Source organism: Leuresthes tenuis, unplaced genomic scaffold (genome assembly GCF_036924035.1).
Source record: "Leuresthes tenuis unplaced genomic scaffold, fLeuTen1.0.hap1 SCAF_3, whole genome shotgun sequence".
Taxonomy (NCBI): domain Eukaryota; kingdom Metazoa; phylum Chordata; class Actinopteri; order Atheriniformes; family Atherinopsidae; genus Leuresthes; species Leuresthes tenuis.
This window is the reverse complement of record NW_027325357.1, coordinates 4,661,147-4,687,868: the sequence shown is the minus strand read 5'-3', so window position 1 is coordinate 4,687,868 and position 26,722 is coordinate 4,661,147. Positions and strand designations below refer to the sequence as shown.

The window sequence follows — 26,722 nt, the reverse complement described above, 5'->3', positions numbered from 1 at the left end:
AACAGATTGCACCGAAACTTCTCTTCGGTCCAACCTCCCGTCCTGAGCCTGAGGCGACTGTGGAAAGGAACGACTCCCTTTTAACAGGAAGAAACCTCTGGCAGAACCAGACTCAGGAAGGGTGGCCATCCGCCTCAACCAGCTGGGGTGTGAGTGGACAGAAAAGAGGGGACAACTAACACCGTAACACCATTCAAAGGATACCTGTTGAGACAGGCAAACACAAGTTAATGACAACAATAATGCCATAAAAAATGTACATAATATCATTTGAGGGATTAAACGGGGGCAAAAAGAGAACAAAGTGATGAAAGGTGTGACACAAAAGGTCCCCCCAGCAGTCCAGGCCCACAGCAGCCCAACCTCGGGATGCTTCAGGATCACCCGAGCCATCCTCAACAATAAGTTCCATCAAAAAAGGTGGAAAGGGTGTCTGCCTCCCGGACAGTCACTGGCAGACTGTTCCACAAGAGAGGGAACATATCTATCTATGTTTTACTGCCAGATTGCTTTCAATTATCCAGAAAAGAAAAAGACTACTTCAACACGTTAAAGCATTAATAGGTAATTAATGTGATTAAAAACCAGATTTGAACCAAATTAGAGTGGCAAGCCATAAAAGGGCACTTTCATGGACAATGACTAAAGGTGCAATTGTGAATAAAGAGAAAAAAGAGTTACAACAGAACAAAAATATAAAACCAAGGTGCTCTTAGTAAAAAGAGACTTATATTCTACAGGAGTTTGTATATGAAACAGTTAAACGTTTCAGAGTTTAGTAAAAGCCGCATTAGGCCTCTAGTGACCTCCGATTTTGCACTTAAATTTCTACTTGCTTGTCCTCAGATCTCTAAACTACTGATCATAATCCAAAATGTTTGGTAGATTAAGATAGTGAAAGCCCATTTCGAACCTTAAAAACAGGCATTAAATCTTAAAACCCAGCCGTGCCTCATTTCCACATAGCTCTTTTTACATAAACAGTGCATTCTTATGGGAAAATCTGCAAAAAGGAAATGCTCCTAAATATGGGATATGATCATAAATTTGAATGTTTGTGATGGTCTTTCTGGAGACGGCACTAAAATAAATGACAAACTACTCAAGTGCTGACAGACAAACTGATCACTGAAAACACTTTAGTTAAAGATTTGGAGGTAACTTTAGCGAAAGGAAACACTGAATTCAAAGTTAGCTCATAGATAGAAGTGCACAGCATTTCACAAATTCCTTACGCAGTCCTGGCAAGCCAACCTTCTCACTTATATTTTGCATAATGATCCTGTTTCTGTGCGGTAGAGCGCCTCTGAATGAATCTCCTCACTTTTAACAGTGAGCGACCATCATATTTTGTAATGTCTTTGTATCCAAACACAGATGAGACCGCTGGCAGTGAGTAACACTGTAATGTTGTGCAGTGAAAATTTGCATTCTTCGTTCTGATGGAGGTTAAAATGACATTTGCCACACACCAAAATATTTCTGAAGCACAAAGACCCACCACTCACAGGGTATAAGGAGTCTATCGCTAACAAGGACACCATCCAATTCTCTTTCAGCAATGCCTGACAGGTCAGAGCTCTTCTGTGGCAGGAGGAGGACGACATACTCTGTCTAGATGGGTGGTAATATTGTTGTGGTTGATGGCAAGCTGAATGACACAAAAGCTCTACAAGAGTGGAGCCCATGTGTTGAAGGTCAATAGAAGATGGAAAAAACTTGTCATAAATGCTGTGGCTATGTGAAAAGTTTGCGACTGAATAAGAACTTACATTTTTACAGAAATGGTTCTGAAGAGTCATCCATTCATCTATTCAGCAATTTATTACCTATACATAGACCAGATTGCAATGGCAACAATTTATGGCAACAAAGTAGAGACCCCAAGACCTTCCTCTTCCCAGCCCCCTTTTCCATGTGTTCTGGAGGGACTCCAGGGCAGAAAGAATCTCTCCAGTGGGCTGTAGAGCCCAGAGCCCAGAGCCCTCCTCCCAGTGAAACAAGCCTGAAACACCTCCCCTGGGAGGTGTGCAGAAGCCATGCTGAGCATCACCTCAGCTGGCTCCTAACAATGTGGAGGAGGGGGGACTGGATGTCCGAGCCCCTAAACAAACCCCAAGGGAAAGCTCATTTAGGGTGCTTATATTCAGCTAATGACCACAGGTGAGAGTTGGAACTTAGGCTGACTTTTAAATCAACAGCTTTGCCTTTCAGGTCAGCTTTTTCCTTCACCCAAATAATCAAATGCAACCTCTGCATCACTGCAGGCTCCTGTTCTGCTTTACTTCCACTTGCGAACAAGAGCTAGATATTTTTAAACCACTCAAATTGAGGGAGCAACTAACTCCCAACCCAGAATTGGCAATCCACTCTTTTCCAACTGTGCATCATGGTCTTATTCTCATCCTGGTTGCAAATCAGCCAACTGTGTGCTGGAGGTCTCTGCTTGACAAAGCCAATAGTTTTTAAGATGCGCCCCAGGAAGGAAAAGGAAGATTTCACTTTTGGCAAATAATTTCCTCCTGAAAGACAGCTACATATTTTACATTTATCATGATATCAAGATAAAGATGCGGGTTTTTGAAGCCTTATCAGACAGGGCGGGGACAGCTTCTCTGTGTTCTATGCTACCCTGAACCTTCTCAACCCACTGTGACTGAGTAAAAAACACATGAAAAACATATTTCCCCTTTGATCCGACACATTTTGTGTCCACGTAAACCTCCGCTGTTGTCTGTGCTCCTTGCAGTGTGTTTCTGTACATGTGCTTTTATCTTGCGGAAGTCTGTTTTGCGTGTGCTGATGATGATGTTTTCCTAATTTGCAGTGTGGTTGTCTGTTTGCATGTTTTTTCCGAAGCTGCAGTGCACCCAGCTCTCTCTGCCACCAAAGTCATCTGACAGAAGATAGAAAACGCTTGTATTCGTTATTTAAAATGCAGTTACGAACAATATATCTGGTGGATTCATTTAAGAATTTATGAGTTAGAAAGTGGATGTCAAGTAGTCCAAATGTCCTAACTTATCAAAAATTCCACTTAAACTTCAGTCTGAAGATCTTGTGTTGTGATCATGTTACATATGAAACAACATCACACACAAACACACTCTTGAATAATTCACCTCTTTTATAATAAAAGCTCAAAGCTTAATTTCATCAGTTTTGAAATTTCTCCCTTTTTAATCAGCCCATTTAATGTCTGACAGCTTTCCTTCTCAAAAATGTTGAGGACTTGAGGGGCTGAAGAAAGGCATATTAAATTCATCACCTCCTTTTGCCTCTGTTCTGTCTCATTTTCTCATTTGTCTTTTTTCCTCTCTTCTGTCTCATTTTCTCTTTTGTCTTTTTTCCTCTCTTCTCCCTCCATCGCTCCCTCTGCCCATTTCTCTCTCTCAGGTGTGATCTGTGTGGGGAGTCACTGTCTAGACAACCGATTATACCGAATAATGAGGGAGAGGGGGTGGCGGGCATAGACGGAGCATTGAAAGGAGGGGAGGTGAAGGAAAGAGAGTGCCAGACAGGGAGAGGAGGTGTAAAGAGGAGGAAAAGAAGAAGAAGGAAAAGCAATCTGCAAGGGATTAGAGTAAAAAAAGATGGAAGGAAACAAAAGAAAATAAAGTGGGGAAAACAGATAAAAAGGGCAAATCGGGTGTGAAAAACGCAACCGGTGAAACGGCAGAGAACGAGAGAGGGTGAAAAACAAAGGACTGGAAAGAGAGAAGGAAGAAAATAGGTGAAAAATAGAAAGAATGCAGAAAAAGAACAAATCTGATCTGTTGTGTTAGGAAACCCCATCAGTCACAGAGGCTTTACTCACTATGTGTGTGTGTGTGTGTGTCTCAGTTTGGTGATGAGTAATCAAAGAGTCCAAAAACCTCCCAGACACACACACAGTGGAACACTGTAATGAGCTTATCCTGTGCTGCAGTTTCATCTTTTTAACTGGCCCTTTTTTCTTTGCTGTTGGGGATGAAACAAAATTGTCTCTGCTAAACCATTAGTGACTCCCGGAGAAAGCTTCCTACGCTGGTGTGTGTGACTGAGTATATTTTCAATTTGCCCGAACATATCACCGGCAGCAACAGACAGAGGAAAAACAGAGGCAGGTGTTGAGAGAGACTAAGTGTACATTTAGACCACAGTCGGTTCACATTTATGAAACAACGCAGAGCTCATCCTCATTTCAGTTTGGCTTCTCTCGATGCAGCAGGGATCAATGCAGAGGGTAAAAAAGCACAGAGTTGTAAAAAAAGTTGAACCAGGCTGAACTTTTGTCGCAGTGCAGTGAAAATGGATTCTAATACAGTGTGCTGACCAGTCACACACAAGTTTACTAAGGCGGGATTCATGTTTGGGACTGAAGCAAACAACCAGTCCCAGCATCACATGTTAGAAATCATCATGTCAGAAACCATGTTCGGCACAGCAGGAAACTGTCTGCTGGAAATTTGCTTTCACAGAAGGAAATGTGTGAAGGCAGGGAAGCGACTGTCATCAGTGCACAGGAGGCAGGATACAACAAAGAGAACGCCATGAAAGCTCTTTTTTGTGTTGAGATCAGTACTCCGTGTACCTCAATGTATCATAACAGCGAGTAGAGCGCTCAGAATGAAAGTTCCACCAGTGCGTACTCTGGCTCTTTCGCTGTAAATGCTCCAGAAGATGAGCTACTACAGTTGCTTGTGTTTTCACCGAGCGATTTTCCTGGCTTTAAATACTTTAGTTGTTTGCATGCAGAGAGATGCTCAGATTACACGCATCTGTAGCTAAGAAACACTTCCAAAAATGTAAGATGGCGACGCCTTTCTCTGATGATTTGGCTACACTGGTGACCATTTTGAATGGTTAAATCGTTGTTTCGCTCCATAGAAAAACAGAATATGGTTGTTGGAGATGCTGATCTTTAATCATATTCTGCAGGTACAAACATAGTTTATTGAAGGGATTTTTGTAACGAATAATTAATATGTTGTGTTGAGAGCTTTTGAGCTGTAAAATTCTGTTTTATAGGCACTCTGTAGCACGTTGGTGACTGATACAGCCTCAGACTCATGGATCTGTTGCCCAGTCAGCAGTCATTTTTGCAAAAACATGACAGAACAGTTTGACTGATTCCTTTGAAGGGGGAGGCAGCAGTTGATAAGCTCAACCTGACATAAAGGCTAGAAATGTCATGTTTGATGGTAATTGAGGACCAAAACAATGGATTCAACAGGCAGTAGCAAGTGATGAGCTAAAGATTTCACTGCCAAAAAACAAATAAACTGAAAAAACTAACTAAGCAGAGTCAAAGACGGACTGATGGAGATGGAGAAACCAGGAAGTGTTTATATTAAGGGAGCTAATGACAAACACAGGGCAGGTTTGGGTGTTTGAATCCAGGTGTGCATGAACTGACACAGACTAACAAAAAGGAACAAAGTCAAGCACAGAAAACATGGAAATCAGAACATAACACATGAAAAATTATCCAGACTGTCACAGGAAAAGGAGAGAAAACAGCATGACTCTCTACAAAACTCAAATATGACCAACAAGCATCCCTGCAGATGCCTTTTTTGTTGCAGCTGATGTTTAATCTATTCCAGGAATGTCCAAACTCGGTCTTCGAGTGCCGCTGTCCCACAAGTTTTAGAAGTTTCCCTGCTTCAACACTGGATCTCTTCAAAAGATTGTTAAGTTCTGCACAAGCCTGCTAATGATTGATCTGAATCAGATGTGCTGAAGCAGGAAAGCATCTAAAACCTGCAGGACAGCAGCACTCGAGGACCGGATGTGGACGTCCCTGATCTAAACATCAGTTTTGTTTTCCAATTTGTCAAACTGATATCCACCCAGGTGTCAGAGTACCTCAGAACAACTCTCATCTTCATGATCCTTAATAAGTAGGACTAATAAACCTCTAGGAGGGGGAAAAAAGGGACAACAACAACTGCAATGAACATCCACAAGAGACAAATGGATCTTCTTCAGGAATGACTTAAATCTCTGAGAATATCTGCTTATAAGATATCTGGAGAGACGCCGGTCAGTCACATGAGTTTATTGTTTTCCAGCTCAGCCCCAAATCAGCTGATGAGTCAGAAGTGATTGCTAAAGCTGTTTTCATTTCCCCTGATCTCCATCTGTCTGCAGGCAAAAACAAGCAAGCAAATAAACCTTTATGGTGTTTTATTGTTTGTTTTTTTTACACTTTCCATGAACCTTTTCTTATTAACGGCTTCAAAATATTAATAAAACCCGTCCACTGAATCGGTGACATCACTACTGTTGTAGCACAAAACCAAACAACTTCATAATCTTTTAAGACACCACTGACTGACTGTTTTTTTCTTTTGACTTTCCCCATTTAGTTTCTGTTGACCATAAAGGTAAAAATACCAGCAAAAGACTTTGAATGGGACTATTCACTCTCTGCCAAATAATGATCATGTTATCGTCCTCTGCTGCAGAACATCAACATCACATTAACTGTATCTTCGTGGCAGTGATGAACTTAGGAGCCAAGCAGGCTGTCATATCAGCAGTCATATCAGGGTGGCCAGTCTGGACGTGCCTTCAGTATCAAAGTTAAGGCACGTCTACAGCATGCAAAGTGGCATCCAGATAACTTTAAAAATAGCAGACGTTTCTCTTTTCTAAAAGGATTTTTTTTTAAAAAAAAAGCCTTGTGACTAATTAACCTTTAAGTTGCAAGGATTGTTTAATTAGATTTGCTTAGCTTGGTTTATATAATTAATAGAATTTAATTAGATTCTTCATGTTACATCAAGAACCCACCGTTCCATTTAATATTTTCTTTTAAAGAAACACGATATTAGAGCTGTCAATCTCAACTCTTTCATGTTTATTCATCCTTTTCTAAGTGCCCCCCACCTTTATGTGCTATTTGGATGTCATATTACCAGTCAAGCATAGTTTTGTGAGCTTTTTCATAATTTTTTCAGCATTTTGTTTTGTCCACAGCGTGTGAACTAATTCTAACCAGCCAATAATACAACATATAATCTTTTTCTGTTGACTAAATGATCCCAATTTTCCTCTCTGTTCACATTCATGTTTGCATCATAGTAAAACAAACTTTTCATCCTCATGTAGGATCTACTTTCAGTATTTATGCTAAAAATACAAAACAAAACTCACAGGTGTAGATTGCCCTCTAATGGTAGATATGAGGTACTGCACACACGTTTCTCTACAGCCACATAATCACTAAATTTGTTATCAAAGCTGGAAACACCAACAGCTCAGAGCTGTGGATTTATAGCTTTGAAAAACTGAGACAACTTCCTCAGAATCTAAATGTTAACTTTCAGAACACAAGAAGATTTCAGGAAGTAGAACTAAACAGAAGCCAGAAAAAATTCAGAAAACATTTATTGTTCAACGAAAAAGTTCATGTGATTCGTGAAACGCTTGCTGTGATTTTGCACCTCTGGATTACCACAGAAATATGCCTTCTGACCCTTTTCATCTTAACACAGTTAATGACATCACTTCTAACGTCTTCTTTTAAACAATGCCATGTCCACAAGAAAAATTGATTGGCCCAAGCACCAAAGGCAGTGCGAAAACATATTAAGAATTGCTTTTATTGGGCCTTTTAATTGTATTAGTCTTTTCACTTTTGGCTCTATAGTCTGTTTAAACAATGATTTATTAAAAAAGGCAGGGGCGAGCAGTGCAAAATAGTGTAGAAACAGTGTTGGAATCTGGAAACACCTGCAGTCCTCGTGGTTAGACTTCACATATGGCTGAGTTCACAGCTGTAGGGTGTCTTTTTTTAGCAATCAACACTACAATAAAGGAATGAATCACCCTCTGTTCTTTTGTGAACTGTGACAACGACACTGAAAGACGGCACATGTCGCCACAAGATTAAGTTGATACTGTGTGGAATTTACATAACTATCTGTAAATATCTGTTCTTCCCTCTGAAAACAACACCAATTCCAAAAAAGTTAAGCAAATGTAAATAAAAGCAGAACACAATGATTTGCAGATGCCATAAATCAGTATTTAATTCACAATAGAGCAAAGGAATTATATCAAATGTTGAAAGTGAGACATTTTACTATTTCATGAAAAATATGAGCTTATTTTTAATTTGATGGAGAACTAGTGTCCTAAAAGTTGGGACAGCTCCATGTTTCCCACTGTGTAGCATCCTCTCTTCTTTTAACAACATCTGTAAACATCTGGGAACTGAGGAGACCAGCTGCTGGACCTTTGGGAGAGGAATGTTGTCCCAACAGCTGCTCAACAGTCCTGCAACATCTGCGAATCTTTCCAGATGGTGAAAGGTCTGGACTGCAGGCAGGTCGGTCCAGCTCTTCTACTGCGAAGACATCCTGTTGGACGAGATGTGGTTTAACTTTGTCTTGCTGAAATATGCAAGGCCTTCCCTGAAGAAGACGTTGTCTGAATGGAAGTATGTTGCTCTAAAACCTGTTTATACCTTTCAGCATTGATGGAGCCTTTCCAGATGTTTAAGTTGTCTGCTCCTGGAGCACTAATGCTCCCCCATACCATCAGAGATGCGCTAATAACAAGCTGGATGGTCCCTCTCCTCTTTTATCCGGAAGACGCAGTTTACATGGTTTCTAAAAAGAATTTCAGATTTCGATCCATCTGACCACAGAAAATCACAGAAAAATCTTTTATGTAAGCTTTATTTAACCAGGAAGAGCCACGTTGAGATTAAAAATGTATTTTCCAAGAGTGTCCCGACATATGAGCTTTGGTCCAGAGAAGACGGCAGTGGATCATGTTCATATCTGGCTTCTTTTTTGTCTGATGGAGCTTCAACCTGCATCTGTGGATGTTACGGTGAACTGTGTTCACAGACAATGATTTCTGGAGGTGTTCCTGAGCCCATGCAGTGATTTCCAGGACAGAATCAGGTCTGTTTTTAAGGCAGAGCTGCCTGGATGTTACTCCGCACACAGAGATGTGTACAGATGATAATATGGTCTGTAGATGATGGAATATTCAGTCTTTTTTTTAGGTTGAGCAACATTATTCTGAAATTACTCCACTACTTTTAGATCCATCTTATTACAGATTGCTGAACATAATCACTGACCTGTTGCCAACTGACCTAATTAGCGGTACTCTTTGTCTTTTTAGTCCCACTTACATTTCCAGCCTTTTGTTGCGCCTCGTCCAAAATTCTTTAAGTTGTGTTGCTGCCATCAAATTCAAGAGGGGTTACTGCTTTTGTCTCACTTTAGGTATTTTGATATGTTCTCGCAGATTTTTGGAAAAGGGGCTGAAAATCTTTATAACAATTTAACCAAGTTTAACCAACTAGTATAAGTTGATGGTTTGCCACACCTTAAACCGTTTAACCAGACTGAAGTGACATGTTTACACTGAAATATAGCAGCAGCAACAAATTGATATTTACACACAAAGATGCGGGCACTGCTCTAACTTCCTCTTGTTACATGTGATTGACTGTAAAAGGAAAAAAAAGGAACTGTGCCCACCATGTTTCTACTCTACCCGGTAACAGTGATGTCATCATATCTGACTGGCTGCTCAGTTTCATGTTAAAGTTTGGTGCAAGAGCTCAAATGCAAACCTGCAGACTGTGAAGATGTCTGCGATCGCACTGATTATATTAACTGGAGCTGTTTGTGCGTCTGCAAAAAGTAAGAGTTTAACTGCTGCTAGCGTCTGTTCTCTCTCTGTGAGTCACTCTGGACAAGTAGGAAGTGCGCTGACTGAGAACTACTTCAGTAAGGTGTTTGGTGCTTAGATTTATGACACGGTCGTAATTACAAACATGTCAGAGGACAAAGTCCATAGAATATCTATAGAGCATGAAAGGAAAATGGAAAAGGTTTCAAAAATAACTTAATAGCCTCAGAAATATTTTGTTAAGTTATCAGAGGGGTAATATGGGATACAGTGTGTGAAAATGTAAAAAGATTAAGATAAAAGAGAGATAAAAGAAAAAGAGCTTGGATTGTGTTTGTTTCTGCACACTCAGCGAAACACCAGCAGACAGCGGATGTTAAATATAGAAAGGTTATCAAGTTTTACTTCCCTCTGAAGAGAAGGAAGTTTGAATGTAGTCAGTTCTTGTTATATGCGTTGTTAAAAAAAGAAAAAGCTTAAATTGATTATTATTATTCTTATTATTGTTTTTAATTCTGGGAGCTACAAGTTTAAAGTAGCCAAACTCTTCACAGTTTTTCGTGCTGGCATTCAAATAAAACTTTATAAAGTTAGGTTAATGTTCACAATCTTTTCTTACAAAGAAACACTAATAAATCAGGTTATATTGGTGGGAAAATGAGTTATGTGGGATAAACTGGAACCTTACTGGAAAGCAGGGCACAAACACAGTCTGGAAAATCAGTTTGAAAAAGTAGGAAGCAAACAAAAAGGGAGTTGATGTACTGGAGTTTGGTTGAAGGCAGCGTAAACTACTAAAGGTTGCGAGTAAAACTGACTGAGAATTAACAATCTAACATCCAAAGTCTTCTGGGAAATATCGTGTAAAATTAGAGTTATTGTAATGTTAAAAGGTTCAAATAACTTCTATCTGCAGACATGAGAATGATATCGGCTCTGAATCTGAGCAAGAAAGCAAAAGTGAATGCCATAAGTGTGCAATTGTTTTATTACTCACAAAATGGGAATGATATGAGTACCATTACGGCCATTTAACTTTAAAGTTAGCATCACACTGTTTCCATCATGCAATAACGTTCGATCTCCTTCTTTTCAGCACCATCACACGAGTTCCACTTCAGCTATGGATGCTATGAGTCCGACGATGTGCGGGTGGATATTATTGTTGATGACAATATAGTCGGATATGCAGATTTCACCAAGAAGGAGATAGTGTGGGCGATACCTCAGGTGCCAGCATTTGCAAAAGACTTCAAGAAACAGGCCTACGAATTTGCAGAAAGCAGCATCGCACGCTGTCACAATGTTTTGGGTAAAGCCAACAAAGCTGATCCTGGTACTCCCTTACGACAAGGTACTGGAGCTGTCTGCAAACCATCACTGAGTTAATGCAGCTTAATCTTTTGGAGAAGAGAGGAAAACAATAAGAAGATCAGAGTTTACACAGATCTGTGTTTATCTAACTAAAACAGATCCAACCAACCTGTTAGAATTTAGACATTTGATATAAAAAAAAACGTGTGATATTAAACTACAGCTGAAAAGAATAATAATGTCTAAAAAATAGAATACCTCGACACGCTAACAGGAAAACCACTTTTGTCAAGTCGAAACTAAAAATCAATGCTCTTTTATCTTAGAATGAACATAGTGCATCTGTTTTAGATGCAGAAAGCAGAGCTGAGTGATGGAAAGGATGTCAGAGTCTGCATCTTATCACGCATCTGGAGTTAATCTTTGCCTTTAAAAGTCAAAAAAGTTGCCAACTATTTATTCCCCTAAACATTTTCCACAAGTGGAAAACGTGATGAGGTCGAGGGAAGATGGAAACTCTCCACAAATTTAATTCAGTCTCTCTTAAACCTGAGGTGAAACGACAACTTTTCCAACAATGCTCCATTAATAAACGTCAGATAATTCCCCCTGTTCATTCCTGCTGTGTAAAAGTGTCGTACAAGCAAGAAAAAAGAGAAAAGATTAGCAATAAAAGAGGATTAAACTGTTACTCACACCTCTCCTTCTGCCAGCATACTTAGCATCACTTTGAGTTGGTTAAAGTAATAAAATGCAGCCACAGGAGGAGGCAGAAAAGGAAAATAACATAATATATATATATATATATATATATATATATATATATATATATATATATATATATATTAAAAAATATATAAATATCATTTTAAAAGTGAGCTGAATTTAGAGATATCAAGATAATGTTTTAATAAAGCAACATTTAATCAGTCTGGCTTTTATAAAGTGTCTCTTATTTTTTATGAATGTTTAATTTAGGTTTTTTGTGTTCTTTATTCATTCTCTCTTATCAATGTATCATTAATATCATTGTTAGTAGAATTTTAAATGTATATCTGCTTGATATTTATTGCTTACAGTATTTACCTCGCTCAAATCTAAATGTTGTTTGATTAAATTAATTATTCAAACAGTCTACTTTGCTCTGTGTTTGTCACTTTTAGATATTCATGCTATTTCCTGCCTTTGTCAATCATCTGTAAACCACTTTGAATGATTCATTTCTGATCTGTTTGCTGACCAGAGGCTCCAGATGTTTCCATCTATACCCGGTATGAGGATGAGGAAAATGTCATCAACACTCTCTTTTGCCTGGCCAATCACTTCTACCCACCCACCATCAACTTCACATGGACCAAGAATGGCGTGGAGGTCACAGAGGGGGCATCGAGTCTGCGTCACCGTCACAACAAAGATGGGACGTTCCACAGAATTTCAACCCTGGATTTCACTTCTCAAGAGGGAGACTTTTACTCCTGCAGGGTGGAACATGAGGCATTAAAACAACCTCTCAGCAAAACCTGGGGTAAGAGGTCTGCTTTCTAAGCAGCAATGTGGTTAAACTTTCGAACAATAAACAGGTGAGGAGATCTGACTGCTTATGCGGAAAGTAACCGTACAATCCTGTTGCTCCTGCTTTGGCAGAACTCACTTGTTTTCTTAAGGTTTTAGAGAAATATGCCACCAAATACGTGAACAGCAGTCTAATGCCACTTCCATTAAAAGAAGGCTTTGAAGTGTACACATATGTTAATAATTCCTTTTAAATTCATTGTCCTCTGACTGTTTCCTCTGACAGCTTTTGCACTGCAGGTATGTTTCATTTAAACAGAGGTTCTACCAAATTATTGTCATTCAATCTTTTCTTCTGCAAATTTGATCTCTTCAGATACATTTTATGCTGCATTTAAAAACAGAAAAGAATTCATATAGACAAATAATTGTTTTTTGTTTGATTCACAGAGCTGAAAGGAAAGACAAGAAGTTCTGCAGCCGTGTTCTTCACCTTGAGCCTTGTTTTGAGCCTGATCGGCGTCGGGACCGGAGTCTTCTTTTCAACCAAGAAGCCAAATTAATATTATAATATATAGCATAAAATAGCATTGTGTAAAACTCTCGGATAGCCAATCAGTAATTTTTTCATGCCACCCAGCACAAATCTGAGGTTTTTGTTTCTCCAACACCTTCATTGAGCTCAGCTGAGGAGTCACCTGTCAACTATGGAGGAACTATGACTGTTTTCCCTCGAACCATGATGTTTTCCTAACCTCAAGCATGTAGTTTTTAACATGTAAACCCAGTAGAACAGTGACTGAAACCAAAACTTACATTTCAAAATAAGTTGTGTGTCGTGTGTGTCTGTGTGTTGCATCACCCTCTAACCCCTCCAAAATACAAATGTGGGCTTTTTCATCTGTTAACTGTGATAAACAGTTCTTTCGTGACAATGTGCAGAACTGTAAACTTCCACACAGACAATTTCATGTGCAGTAGCATCATCAAACTGAGCGATAAAACTGAGTTAATATCGAGAAGAAACAGTAGAGTAAGTTTCTGTGTCGATGTTTCAGGTTTATCTATGTATCTGGACAGTTTTAAATTGTTATTTTTGCCTGTAAGATGTTTAATTTATATTGTTTAACGTTTGATAAATAAAACATTGTTACTTGATGTGTTGTTACGTGACCATTTAAGTACAATGCAGGCATTCTTATCGTTCAGAGGGGGATTGCAGTTGAATACGTCACCTTACCTGATAATTTATCTTACCACGTTCAAAGTCACTTAAATCCCCTTTCTTCCCCATTCTGATGCTCGGTTTAAACTTCAGGAAGTTGTCAAGTGTACCTCATGAAGTGGCCGGTGAGTGTATTTATTTTCACATTGTTAGCATCGGGTGTTACATTTATTGTTGTCCCCGTATCAACATTGTGCTCCCCTTTCGTTCCACAACACGCATGTAACTGATCTTATCCGAGTACTTTCCCCCTAATTTCGATGACATGAGTGCCGATAATTGCGATAGAAGTTTTTCCGTGCCTTTACGAAATGTACTGAACTCCATCCAATGTATTAGAGACCGGGTCAGAGGTAAATATTATACATTATTTGATGCGCAGGATTAACAGTTAAACTTTGACCACCACATGCTAGCGTATGTGTCAAGCTAGCTTTAGCAATAGCATAAAATGTTTTTTAATGGTACTGTCTAGTAGTGGTTTAACAATACATCGTAGGCCCTGTATTTGATTGCTTTATTACTAGTGAGTCTTTCAAGTTCAGTTTCCTCTGAAAGTCTCTTCGTCTTGACTTGATAGCTTTCCGAATCGAAGCTCCATACAGCTAGCTGGGTAGCGCTAACCAGCTAAAAACAAGCAGAGGGCTATTTTTATCTGCATATAGAGTTAGTGTGGAGGTGTTTACGTCATTTTCTGGAGATGAAAATATTTTAAAAAAGTAATACATAACATCTTATATGCAGTAGATTTCATAGCCAAGTGGGTTTTGTGTGGCTAAGATATCCGACCCTATGAGTGTGTATGTTCTGGTATGCAAATAAAGACATTTTTATTCCACCAGTTTTGATAGATTAAGAGATACTTTTGCCTCTATCCGCAGTGAAACAAAATGATTCAAAGTAGTGACAAAAAAGAACAAGTACATCCTTACAAAATAATTAAAAAAGTGACATTAGTACATTTGTCAGTTAAAAGTAGAACTCCTGCAGCAGCTGTTGACTTCTCGTTGAATTAACATTTATATAGAATCGACTAATTTATCGTTCCACGGACAAAATGTTGGGCATTGCTTTTCTTAAAGAATTTAACATAAATCCAGCATGGATGTTGGGATATCTTTTAACTGAATGCTGATTTTCTGTTGCAGATGGAGAATCAAACGAGTCAGACGGAGCATTCAACCTCTCCAACTTCTGGGACACTTTGAGTTGAGTATCTTGATGCTTTTCCGTTTTCTGCAACATCAGGCTCTTGCATCGAGGGCCCATGAATAAAAAAAACTACTTTAGATAGCAAAATTAAAACTGTCCCATGTTTTCATGTTTTGAACCGTTTCACATAAGTAATGTAATTAATATTTTTTTGTATTTGATCTCCACCAATCAAACGTTTCTAAACCTTTAAATGAAACTGTTACAGTTATATTTCATATTTTCTGTCCTCTTAAAGAGTAAATAGCTGTGAGTCAGGAAAACAGGCTGTGTGATTTTTAATGTTGCATCATCTTGAATTTCAAGTTAGGCTCTTTTTCATATCAGATAACTTCCCTCTCGTTGTCTTTTATCCTTCAAATCATCATCCCAAAGCCATTAAATAGACTTAAAATATGATGTATCTGCTGTTTGTCCTCAGACCAGGCAGTGAAGGCAGTTTCTCAGGAAGCCACTAAACTCAGCCTGGCCTTCTCCAAACCCCCGCTGCCATCACAACAGGTCAGATTGTTATTGCCAGTATGAATTGTCATGAATTCATCAAAGCATTGTTTAATTATTGTAAGAATTATTATGACAGTGTCCAACTTTACAGTATCTCATGCTTGCCTTAATCCAAAAGCAAAAATTAATGCAATATCTGAAACAGTCCAGTCATTGTGATTAATGAGTTACTTATTATGTTCACGTGTTCTTCATGGCCCACGTTCACGGCATGAGCGACAAAAACCTGAATGGACCGTGCATCTGTATGTGAACCCAGGGGCTCAATTCACATTAGAGCAACAAAGTTGTAAAAGGAATTATCGTTATTTTGTCTTTCTTGAGCTGTCACATAAACGTTTTTCCATGTTTTGTTCTTGTATCTGTTGCAGGATGCAGAGAAGTGGTCAGAGTCCATCCTGAAGAGCGTCCTGACTCTGTCTACAGTGTATTACTGGCTACCCAAGAGCCAAGGTAACCTCTCAAAACTGCCTGAACAATCCTGGATTTGGTCAGTTAGCTGTGCCTTTTTGTCAGCTCAGGAAAACGATGCATTTCTTCTCTACTGATATAACCCTTTTCTACATTTTATGGAATCACAGTCTGATTTTGCTGGCTTGGTAATGGAAACCCAGACTAGAATCTAGAATGAATTTCCAAGAACATGTTGTCAGGAACGAGCTGATGGTTGAGATTTTATGAAGAGGTATGAAACTGTGTCCTCTTCGTGCCTCAGGGGTAACTCTGCGTCGTCATGTCAGAGACTCCACGGTGGAGGTGTTGGAGGGAGTCTTACAGCTGTTGGAGGTCATTCTGAGCTCACCGCTACAGAGGTGCATACACCACAGTCGCATAAACACACAGTTTTTAGCCCCTTTCACACCTGCACTGCTTTGCCATAACATTTTCCCTCAGGGATGTGACCAGGTGGGAGATAATAATGTACACGCATCACTTTCAACACAGGACAAGTTGAAATGTACAAATGCTCACAACAGCAGTTCATTTGACATGCGATCCTCTGCTTCAAGGAATCCAACAGATCATGCTATGAAATAAAGAAATAACATCTCTGTTTAAACTTTCCTCCTCCATGGTTTCACCGGGGATAATTAGGTGTGGCACCGAGTCATTTCTTTCATATCCAGTTGTTGATAGAACACAGAAAACACAGTGACAATGTGTTTCATATTAGCTTATCTTGAAACTGATGGCGGTGACACGTCTCAAAAAAATGGGACCGGGCCATGTTTACCTCTTTTAACAACACTTCATAAACATCTGGACAACAGGCATCATGTGGATAGGAGCATATGTTGCTCTAAAACCTGTATGGAGCCTTTCCAGATGTGCAGGTTTCCAGCTCCATAGGCACTAACGCTGCCCCAGACCATCTGGGATTCAGGCTTTGAGCTGAGCACTGATAACAAGCTGGGTGGTTCACTTTAGTCTGGAGGGCGCAGCGTTCATGGTTTCCAAAAGGAATTTCATATTTCAGATCTCATGACCACAGAACAGGTTTCCACTTTGTCTCAGTCCATTTTAAATGAGCTTTGGTTTCTGGATCCATGATAACATATGGCTTCTTCTCTGCACGATGGAGCTTTAACCTGCTGCAGTCTTTGTGTACAGAGATGCCAACAGATTCTCACAATCTTTTGAGGATATTTTTACTGTAGATCGTGGAATTTTTTACCTCTGAGAGACTCCGCCTCTCTAAGGTGTTCTTTTCATACTCAATCATGTTATTGACCTGTTGCTAATTAACCTGATTAGTTGCAACATGTCCCTCAGCTCTTTCTTTTTAGTACCACTCACTTCTCCAAACTTTTGTTGCCTCCAACGTTTTTAAGGCATCCTGCTGTCTTCAAATTCAAAATGAGCAAATATTATTCCTGAAATGTCTCACTTTCGTTAATTTCTATGTTCTGCTGTGAGGATAATATTAGTTTTTGAGATTAGTAATTCATTAAATTTTGTTTGTCTCAACCTTTTGGAATTGGGGTTGTAAATTAACCAGAGAATGATGTTTGAGCTGATTGAAGCTTCTCGCTGTCTGACCATAAAATCAGCATCTTAACTGCTTCCATCCACTTCTGTTTAAAGTGCTTTATGTACCGAGTCACAGGAATGGATGATATCCCATTAAAGGTACCCGTTTCATGTGTGAAAGAGGCTGCAGTCTCTTGGGTGGTTTCATCCAAGGCTTCACCACAGCAGATTATTATCATAAAGACAAACACAGAGCAACGTACCCGATGTGTGAAATTACTGCGGATGATTGCCTCTTTGTTGTTTTCCCCATTCTCGTATCACGGGGATTCTAACACACAAGTTAGCTCCTCGGTTAATGCTGGTAGTCGTTTTCTTCCCTAATAGACAAAAACTACTGTGAAAGTAGAAGCAGGTTCCCTCAATTCTACCCTTTAATATTACTTATGGAAATCAGTAATGGGGTTTCGTCCACTCCTTCCACCCTCACGACCTTCTGTTGTCCTCCAGTCTGACCCAGGAACAGCTGACATCGACCGGAGGAGTGTGGTCTGCCTGCGACCGCTTCTCCCTTATGCCAAAAGGTCGGTTGAACTATCACATCAAAGCTAAATTTAGACCAACTTGTTATTCTACTGGTGTTTGAGCCAGTTGTAGTATTTGAATTGTTTGTGCCAGCAAACTTGCTTTACTGCCAAAAACGAGTATTGCTGAGTCAGATATATGACAGATAAGTCAGATATCCCACCAGAAAGCCTCTGAAATGAAAGAGTCTCAGTGCAAATCTACACTGTCTACAGTCAAAACCTTTCAGCCACATTTGTCATTGTCATTTTGCTTCTAAAAGTTGCACAAGATTTTAATATCAGGTTTATTGATTAAAACGTCCGTTTCACAGACAATAAGGCGGCGGCGGTGGTGGTTCTGTTATCCCAGACTGGAGTTGTAAAAGATGCTTTAGAGGAAATTGAACAGGTGAACACACACACACACACGCTTTATAAATTCATACTGAAGCTGAAGCAGGAGGACAGATTAGTTCTGTTTACCGTTATCCATCATTTTTAACAGTACTGGATTTTAACCCCCACAGGCGCTGTCTGAGGTCGAGGACCCTTTCAACGACATACTTGATGACGACGAGGACGAAGACAATCCTCGAAGTAACCAGGACACCTACTGGTCCGAGAAGGACCGGCGTGTGATTGCTCCGTGCCAGGGGCTGATGAAGGCGGCAGCGGCGTGTCTGCGGAAACTGACATCAGCCGTGAAAGCCAACGGCGACTGCGGCGCGCCACAGAACGTTGCCCAGCTCGACGACCTGGCTGACATCAGCAAAGAAATCAGCCCTGGGTAGATGTGCACACACACTCCTGACAGAAAGGATTTTACAAGCTGAAAGATGAAAAGAGCAGCGTTAAATTCCAGCAAGTTAAAGGAAAGCACTGATCTTGATGTATCTGGCAGCTGCTCACCTCATAGCAACCGTAAAGCTGAACTCATAAGAGATTAATAACAACATTTTCAGCTGTTCTGACCCTCAGATTTGGAGTAAAGCCATTAAACTCTTTCATTCTTTCTGCTGAAACAAGTCATGTGTTTATTTTCTCCTCAGCGTTGATGATCTGGCCCTCTGTCTCTACCCACCCATGGACTACAGCGGAGTAGAAAGCAATGTAAGACAAACTGTTCACATTCCATCATTTCTGGTTTAAAAAGACTGAGATTAAGGATGGTCGGTGGTTGCACTGATCAGACTTATAGAAAGTAGGGTTGTGACTGTTTTTTTCTAAGTTGAACTTGTGTTTGAAGGTAGGTGTCAGTGTCTCTAAGCACCTTAGAGCCGAGGCTGCAGGGCTCCTTGTGACCAAAAGTCTGTGGCGTGAGACTAACTTTTTTCATCATATTCACTCACTGTTAGAGCTCCATGATTTGGGGAAAAAGCCTATATGATAAAGAAATGGTATCATGATTCACCTTGCTTGGTGTTCCAGGAAAATGGACACTCAAATTACTGATATTACTGAAATGTGTATTTCTCAGCTCAAACATACAGCCAGCAGCAACAATGAGAAATGTTTTGACTGAATTAGATTTGTAATAACCATACATTCATCATACCTTTCTCTCTGCTGTCGGAAGTGCTGACATAAGTTTGATTTAGCAGATTTAAACCTGCATATCTTACAGACACCTCCTTCTGTTCACTGTATGATAGCTTGAAGCCAAAATACAGCCATATAACAGGGGTAGCGTTCTGTTTTCTGTATCTTTACCTGGACCTCGCTGTACACTGGAAAGTCATGCCACCACACAGTCCACACGTCGTCTTTTTAATTAGTGGCGTAGAAAATCGGCAAACTGCTCTTAGAGAGAGTGAGTTGTCATGTCCATCTGATAAGATTAATTGACCCTTTGCTAAGCCCCGCCCCCTTTGGTTACTGTTGCTACGCCAGTCGAGCTTTCCCTCCAAGAGCAAGAAACATGGAGTTTTTACCGGTACCGTTAAGTAATATTTCTCAGGAATCATCTGAAATTTCCTTACAAAATTCTTCAGAGGTGTCACAGAGAAGCAGACAAAAAGGTCTCCAATATGCGTTTGAAAGATACGCTCACCAGATTAAATGTTGGCGAAGTTCGAACGAAGAGGAACTCAAAATAGAGGGAAAAGCACACCGCTCTCAATGTCAGCGCCAGACACCACGTGTGTTGACACTTTGAATAAAAAACCAGCACATACAAGCAGGGTAACTCGAAACATATTCTTTAAATTTAAATTAAATGTTATCGTTCTGTTTGCCAATTTCTTGCTAAAATAAGGACTTCCAAGCTGTTCATGTTGCAGTTATAACCGTTGCCACCTACTATGTGACTTGTGTGTGTGTGTGTGTGTGTTTTGCATGTTTGCATGTGTCAAATTCATTTAAACCTGATTTCTGGACTAAGTGACAGCCCAAATACAAAGCCAATCATCTTCAGAATTTGTCTGCAACATGAAGCTTTTTCACATTTTGTGCCCAATATCATCTCTACATGTTTGGATCAGCAATGCTGTCTTTAAATCAGGAGTTCAGGTTTATTTTACAGCTCATAATAACAATAAAAATGGACCAACTTGAGAATAGCAAGTATAGTGGGGCATTTGGATCATAAAAGCAAATATATTTTCTCTGACAGAACTAAATTGAAATGATTAAACATGATGATTTCGTTTTGGAAAAGAAAAATAGAGCTAAAATTCCCCTGCAGCAGCCTTTTGTCTTGTTATGCAAGTTAAGAAATTTCTGTGTGTTCAGTGATTGATTAATTAATCGTCAGTGAGCACAGAGAGGAAAAAAGTAGCTGCAGGAGGGGCTGGTTAATGGGACGGAGAAACGGGAGGAAGTCAGGCAAGCCCACAAGTGAGAGAAATAACCTGAGACATTTCATAGTATCTGCTGGAAAAGCAAGTTGTGTTGGAGCTTTGTTACTTTCTGTTTTTATAAAAAGAAACCAGAGCCGTGGCAACAGACATGAAAAGCAGAAAATACATGATCATGTTTATCCTAAGAGCTCAGATAAGGGCAGCCGGACCTCATCCAGAAGCCTTCCTCATTTCAAAGTTGTTCTGTGGGGAGTTTCGACTGATAAGTAGTTAAAAGACCATTCATCAGACCGAGTCGTAAAGGTCACGTGTGTCACTGACTCACCTGACCAACACGCGGGTCGTTCTCATCTGCCTGAACGAGCATGTTTGGGTCACAAGATCCAACATGTGAAGGGTTGTATTTTATTCAAACAGCGAACTGTGACGTCAACACAGCGCTGTAACCGTTTATACTGGCGCTTCGGGAGCGCTGTAGGCGTCGCTGATGTGGCAGCGGCGCCCCGATAGCACAGGAAAAGCCTCCGAGGAAGAAGGCGTCTCTGATGTTTCTGTACAAGCCTCCAATGATTTTTACCTTCTTGGGTTTTGATGAGTTGTGCAAAGACAAAGAGACGGACGTGCTCACGCACCAGGTTACAAACATTGAGACGTGCACGACTGACCAAAATGACACCAAAGCGCATCCTTTGTGAGGTCAGTTTTTGCACGAACAAACGAAGCCTCAGAGCTGCACTAAGTGCTGGGGAGGTGATGCCTGAGAACACCTCCTCTGTTCAGAGATGGTTTTTCCAGTGTGACATCGCTGGTTTTGTTGACCTCTCTCCAACCATCCGTTTGCTTAATCCAGGGTGTGTTTGCCATTGTCCTCTGAGGGCGTCCCTCCTCCTTCAGATGGAGGGGACTTGCTGAGTCTTGGCCTGAGGAGCTGGCTTTCCGGTGTTGTGCCATGCGCTTGTCAAGCTGTTGTTTAGTGTCTCCCGTATATATAAAGGTCCAAACACACCACAACACTTCACTGTGTTGCACATACTCAGTTTGAGTTTGGTGCTCTGACCTTTCAGTGAAACCAGTGTCTGTCTGAGGGTGTTGTTGGGTTTGGAGAAGAACTCGATAAGTTTCTCAGAAACTCTTAGCACATAATAATCCGGTCTCTCTCCTCCCGTTTCTGTCTAAAATCATTGAAAGGGCGGTCTTTAAGCAGGTCACCGATTACCTCTCACATAACAACCTCCTTGACCCAAACCAATCTGGGTTTAAAAGTGGACACTCCACCAAAACGGCTCTGTTAGCTGTGACAGAAGCCTTAAAAGAAGCCAGAGCGACAGCTAAGTCCTCTGTACTTATCCTGCTCGACTTATCAGCTGCATTTGACACTGTCAACCACAGTATCCTTTTGTCCATACTCTCTAGCACGGGCATCACAGGGAGAGCACACTCCTGGTTTGAATCATACTTCACTGGTCGGTCCTTCAAAGTATCCTGGCTTGGTCACACTTCTGCAGCGCACCACCTCGCCACAAGGGTCCCCCAAGGTTCAGTACTGGGACCTCTTCTCTTTGCCATATACACCAACTCATTAGGACAGATCATCCGATCACATGGCTTCTCATGCCAATGCTATGCTGATGATATCCAGCTCTATCTGTCATTCCCACCTGATGACCACACAGTCTCAGCACAAATCTCAGACTGTCTCTCTGACATATCAACATGGATGAAAGCCCATCACCTTCAACTTAACCTCCCAAAAACTGAACTGCTTGTCATCCCAGCCAAACCAACCATACATCACAGCATATGCATCCAAACTGAATCCCTATCTCTTGCTCCATCAAAGGTTGCTAGAAACTTGGGTGTCATGATTGATGACGAACTAACCTTCAAAGATCACGTTACCTCGGTTGCTCGTTCATGCCGCTTTGCATTACTAAACATAAGAAAGATCAGACCATACCTAACCCAACATGCCACCCAACTCCTGGTGCAGGCCATGGTCATCTCCCGCCTTGACTACTGCAATGCTCTCCTAACTGGTCTCCAGCCTGTGCTGTGAAACCTCTGCAGATGGTCCAGAACGCGACGGCGCGTCTGGTCTTCGGTCAGCCTAAAAGAACACACCTCACCCCTCTGTTAACTTGTTATATCTTGATTTTTAAGACGCTTTGGATAAAAGCGTCTGCTAAATACAGAAACAGAAACATAATAAATTACAACATGTTCACACCTGTTCTTCTTAGCTTCTGTAATCATTTTGTTTGGTGCAGATTTTCTTTGCTGAAGGCCCGGTTTGGATATCCACCAGTTGGAAGTGACATGCTGAGTGTGAACGGTCTTTCAGTTACTTAGTTTAGAACTGAAGAAGTCTTTCCGATGATAAGTGAAAGGTGCAGTTGCCCTTATTCAAAGCCCTGAGCATAAACAGGACAGGGAAGACTGAGAATCTACGCTGATACATATTCATGTTTGGTTGCACAACTGTGATTGGAAATTAATCTTTCTCTGGAAATGCCAGATAGCAGAGTGACAAAGATTTACTGGAACCAATCCAAACACTGAAGACGTGTTTTTCAGTTGTGCAATAAATTTCAACCTGATAAAGTATTGCAAGACACTTCTGTTGTCAGCATGAATATTTTTACAGAAGGAATGACAAGCGTGGGAACAAGGAAGGGTCGGTGGTACATGTTGTTGATCGTGTTACTTAAGGTCCAAAACATTTGTTATCAAGCCAGCTGCTTCTGAGTATAAAGCTACACATTCCAACTTGCTTTACGATGTTGAGGACCGACCACCACCCCTCACCGTCCTGAAACAGTTCTATTGCATTTAAGTTTGGTTGACGTCTTCTTGGTCCCTTCTCAGGTTGTGACCACATTCACGCCGTTCCTTTAATCGTTCCTGAGACGTGTCGAGTTATTGATTGGATTTGATTGGTTATGAGACAGTAATCAGGATTTTGAGTCGTCAGAGGAGCAGTTAGCGCAGTAATCGAGGTAACTGTCTTGTTTCTCCTAGAGTTCGCTGTCCAGCCACACGACTAACTGACTGAAAACGGACTTTTTCTGGAAGTAAAACATTCATGATAATGAGATTTTATACCATCAATTGTAAAGGTAGTGTGAGGCTCACTTTGCCCTGAAAAAGAAGAAAAAAATAACATTTAAAGGAAAATTAATCCATGAACTATGATAAAGGAAAAAGATTCACAGCAGGTGTGACGAGTCCACAGCAAAAGACAAGAATGCTACAAGGTGACTTCATGAAAAGGGCATCAACTCAGTCCATCAAATGGTGGGAAACAATGTAAAAATGTGATATTTTCTGAATTATTGTGATTATCATGCAGCCATGATTACAAATAAGATGATAAAAGAATCCAGCTGTAACTGAGTTTTAATCTATCTGAAACAATCTGAGTGGCCAAGAAAACCAAAATCAGACCTGATGAGTCGAACAGTCATTTCCACCGAGTCTGACAGGAGGAATGAGATGAATTTCCCAAATCCAAGGGTGTGAATGCTTTTCTAAAAGAGAGATTCCCTGCAAAAACTTTGCTTTTAAAAATATGGATAAGATTTAAACAAATAAACTTGTTTGTTTTTTTTCTTAGGTGTCTAAATTGGCAGCACTTTTAAAGAAAGTTCTGGAAATCATAAGGTAAGATGATGCATTCAGCAAAGATATGCACAAACAATTTCAACAACTCAAGTTGGTTGCCAAGATGTTTCTGTAATGAATTACTTTTGGCAGCGGGTAGTTAAGGGTGGTGCAGGTGTGAAAGTAACTGATAAATCATCTGTGATCTGTCATCTCCTTTTCACTGAGTTACTTTTGCATGTTAATGCACAGTGCTGGGCTAAATGCATTTTTCCTGTTCTGTTGCAGAAAAACTCTAACTTTAAGTGGACTTTTAGGGCAAATGTTCACCTTTTAAAGCAGAAAATGTAGATATAGCTGCACTCTGGGAACTATCCCTATTAGTGCTCGTAGTTAGAGGCATTTTAGGCCCTGCTTCAAAGCAAAACCAACCCAGTTCTTTGAGGTTAGATGGGCTGTGCTGGTTTAAAGCATTTCTTAATTGGCTTGAGATTTTTTCTGGACTTGGTCGTCTTTTTTAACCTCAACCTGGAGGCGGATTCCCCATCCTGCTCTCAAACCTGGCAGACAGAACCGTGTTTTCCCTGAGAATTTACCTGTACCCATTGCCATCCATTTTTCCTGCACAGCCTCACCACAGCATGATGCTGCCACCACTATGTCTTCCTGATGGTTTTATGTTTGCAGGCTAACAGGAAGTGTTTGATTTGCACCACACAGCGTTTCTCCTAGTACGGCAGATGTGAAAAATAATACATTTTGAAAGGTTTTAATGTAACAGAAACATTTAAAGGTGACACTTTTTGCATAGCAGTTCAAATCCTCTCTGTTAGATTTGAGTGGATGGTTATGGATTAATTTGGAAAACTTTACCACGCTGCTTTACTGTTGTCACAACCTTTCCCTTTCTTCCCGCCTCTCCAGGTCCAGTCATGTGTGTGGAGAATCAGAACTGACCTGGGTTCAGTTCTTAGATGGAGCTGTCAACCACAACCTGCAGAAAGCCAAAGGTCTTATTGAGGCGGACAGCTAATGTTTGCAGTTAGGAGTGTAAGAGGCTAAGGAGTGGCTGATTAATGCATCTGGATCTGGCCAAAAACGCCTTCATGCACAACGAATAATGAAAAGACTCATGTTTGCCAACTTCACAGCCGACCTCTGCAACAGTTGTGTTACAATCTACCAAACATGTCCGATAAAGGAAGCACATCTCTCCCATTGTCTGGAATCATTGGATGAATTGAAAACCAGGGAGAAACCAAATTAGTTTTATAATTTGGACAGCTCAGTGTATTCCCTCGTGTTAGAGTAGCAGGAAAGAGAAAACTGTGTTTCTGGGAAGGATGGTAAACACTGGTTAAACTTGAGTTACCACGACCAGGCTGAGTAATAAAGATGCATTGTTAGCTTGCATCAGACTGACTTTACCACTCCCTCATCTTCATTACACATACTTTCATTCAGTTTTCTTCTCTTGCTTTGTTCTTACCAAGTCATAGAAATACACATGAGCAGGAGGAGGAATTGTAAAGCTTTTATGATCTAATAAAACTTTAATATTATTTGCTTTCTGTGCATCGTGTGTATATGTTCTTACATTGTGGAGACACACATTTTCCAAAGCAAATACATTATTCCTAAAAGGAATAGATTTCCCAAAACGCATGTTTATACTGTGAATTCCCTCTTTTCCCACAGTAAGGTAGGTTTGTATTGAAAAATTAATTAAATCGCCCATATCACACGTTGAATTGTTAATTTTTCAAGCTTCAAAGGAAATTATCATGATTTTCTTTCTTTTTAAGGTATCTGTATCATTCTGTTGATGATATATGTTAAAAACTGTGTCAAAGTGAAATGTTTAGATAGTGAAATCAGTGCCAATAACACAAAAGCCGACATCGATTGATCACTTTTAATTCCACGCACAATGTCTCCCTTTTTGACTCATGTGACGATGACGAAATCTCAACCAGACTTTTACCCCACACAAACCCAGTTTCACCTCTGTGATTCATGACAAAATTACCATCCACACATCCACGACTGGATGCAATCTGGGTTTCAGCTCAGTCTTAATTCTCAAATAAGCAATCTGCTAACGTCACGGCCCAAATTTTTACCCTGTTGAAATCCACCTGTTATTGCACCAGTGAAAGAAAAAAAGAACCCCAACGTCAGGCAAAATGATGTCATGAGATACAAAAGTCATAATTATGGTAAATTTCAACTTTTGATCTCATGATTTTGACTTTTTATCTCCGTATGTGTCACGTTTGAAGTTTTCTTTTGTCATGTTTTCAGGTTCTAGGTTCATCCTTGTCAAGTTAAGTTTCACTCACATCACCTGTTTCTGTTCCACAGCTGCACTTCAT

General features: G+C 40.3%; 2 protein-coding genes across 3 annotated transcripts; both read left to right on the top strand.

Annotated features, from left to right (window-relative positions):
- The first annotated feature begins 9,524 nt into the window (after positions 1-9,524).
- On the top strand, positions 9,525-13,629 carry LOC140304063 (H-2 class II histocompatibility antigen, A-S alpha chain-like). Of its 2 annotated transcripts, none has more exons than XM_072383072.1 (4): positions 9,525-9,656; positions 10,742-10,999; positions 12,203-12,484; positions 12,922-13,629. In XM_072383072.1, exons 1-4 carry the CDS (start codon positions 9,602-9,604, stop codon positions 13,032-13,034), a joined length of 708 nt encoding a protein of 235 aa, XP_072239173.1. In that variant the 5' UTR covers positions 9,525-9,601; the 3' UTR covers positions 13,035-13,629. The 2 variants fall into 2 exon arrangements, with proteins under 2 accessions (XP_072239173.1, XP_072239174.1); XM_072383073.1 differs by having other exon boundaries at positions 12,203-12,539; positions 12,922-12,994.
- A 264-nt stretch (positions 13,630-13,893) lies between these two features.
- On the top strand, positions 13,894-25,890 carry ccndbp1 (cyclin D-type binding-protein 1). The gene is made up of 11 exons (XM_072381494.1): positions 13,894-14,049; positions 14,845-14,904; positions 15,330-15,409; positions 15,784-15,865; positions 16,128-16,224; positions 17,894-17,967; positions 18,282-18,358; positions 18,477-18,736; positions 18,999-19,059; positions 24,361-24,407; positions 25,272-25,890. Exons 1-11 carry the CDS (start codon positions 13,962-13,964, stop codon positions 25,378-25,380), a joined length of 1,035 nt encoding a protein of 344 aa, XP_072237595.1. The 5' UTR covers positions 13,894-13,961; the 3' UTR covers positions 25,381-25,890.
- The last annotated feature ends 832 nt before the right edge of the window (positions 25,891-26,722 follow it).

What these genes read in the sequence shown, in the direction of transcription:
- LOC140304063 (XM_072383072.1), top strand. Translation starts at nt 9,602, where the DNA reads ATGTCTGCGATCGCACTGATTATATTAACTGGAGCTGTTTGTGCGTCT. An exon ending in TGTTTGTGCGTCTGCAAAAA is followed by an intron (nt 9,657 to 10,741) that starts GTAAGAGTTTAA and finishes CCTTCTTTTCAG; the next exon opens with CACCATCACACGAGTTCCAC. An exon ending in ACCTCTCAGCAAAACCTGGG is followed by an intron (nt 12,485 to 12,921) that starts GTAAGAGGTCTG and finishes TTTGATTCACAG; the next exon opens with AGCTGAAAGGAAAGACAAGA.
- ccndbp1 (XM_072381494.1), top strand. Translation starts at nt 13,962, where the DNA reads ATGAGTGCCGATAATTGCGATAGAAGTTTTTCCGTGCCTTTACGAAAT. An exon ending in CAACTTCTGGGACACTTTGA is followed by an intron (nt 14,905 to 15,329) that starts GTTGAGTATCTT and finishes GTTTGTCCTCAG; the next exon opens with ACCAGGCAGTGAAGGCAGTT. An exon ending in AAAGTTCTGGAAATCATAAG is followed by an intron (nt 24,408 to 25,271) that starts GTAAGATGATGC and finishes CCGCCTCTCCAG; the next exon opens with GTCCAGTCATGTGTGTGGAG.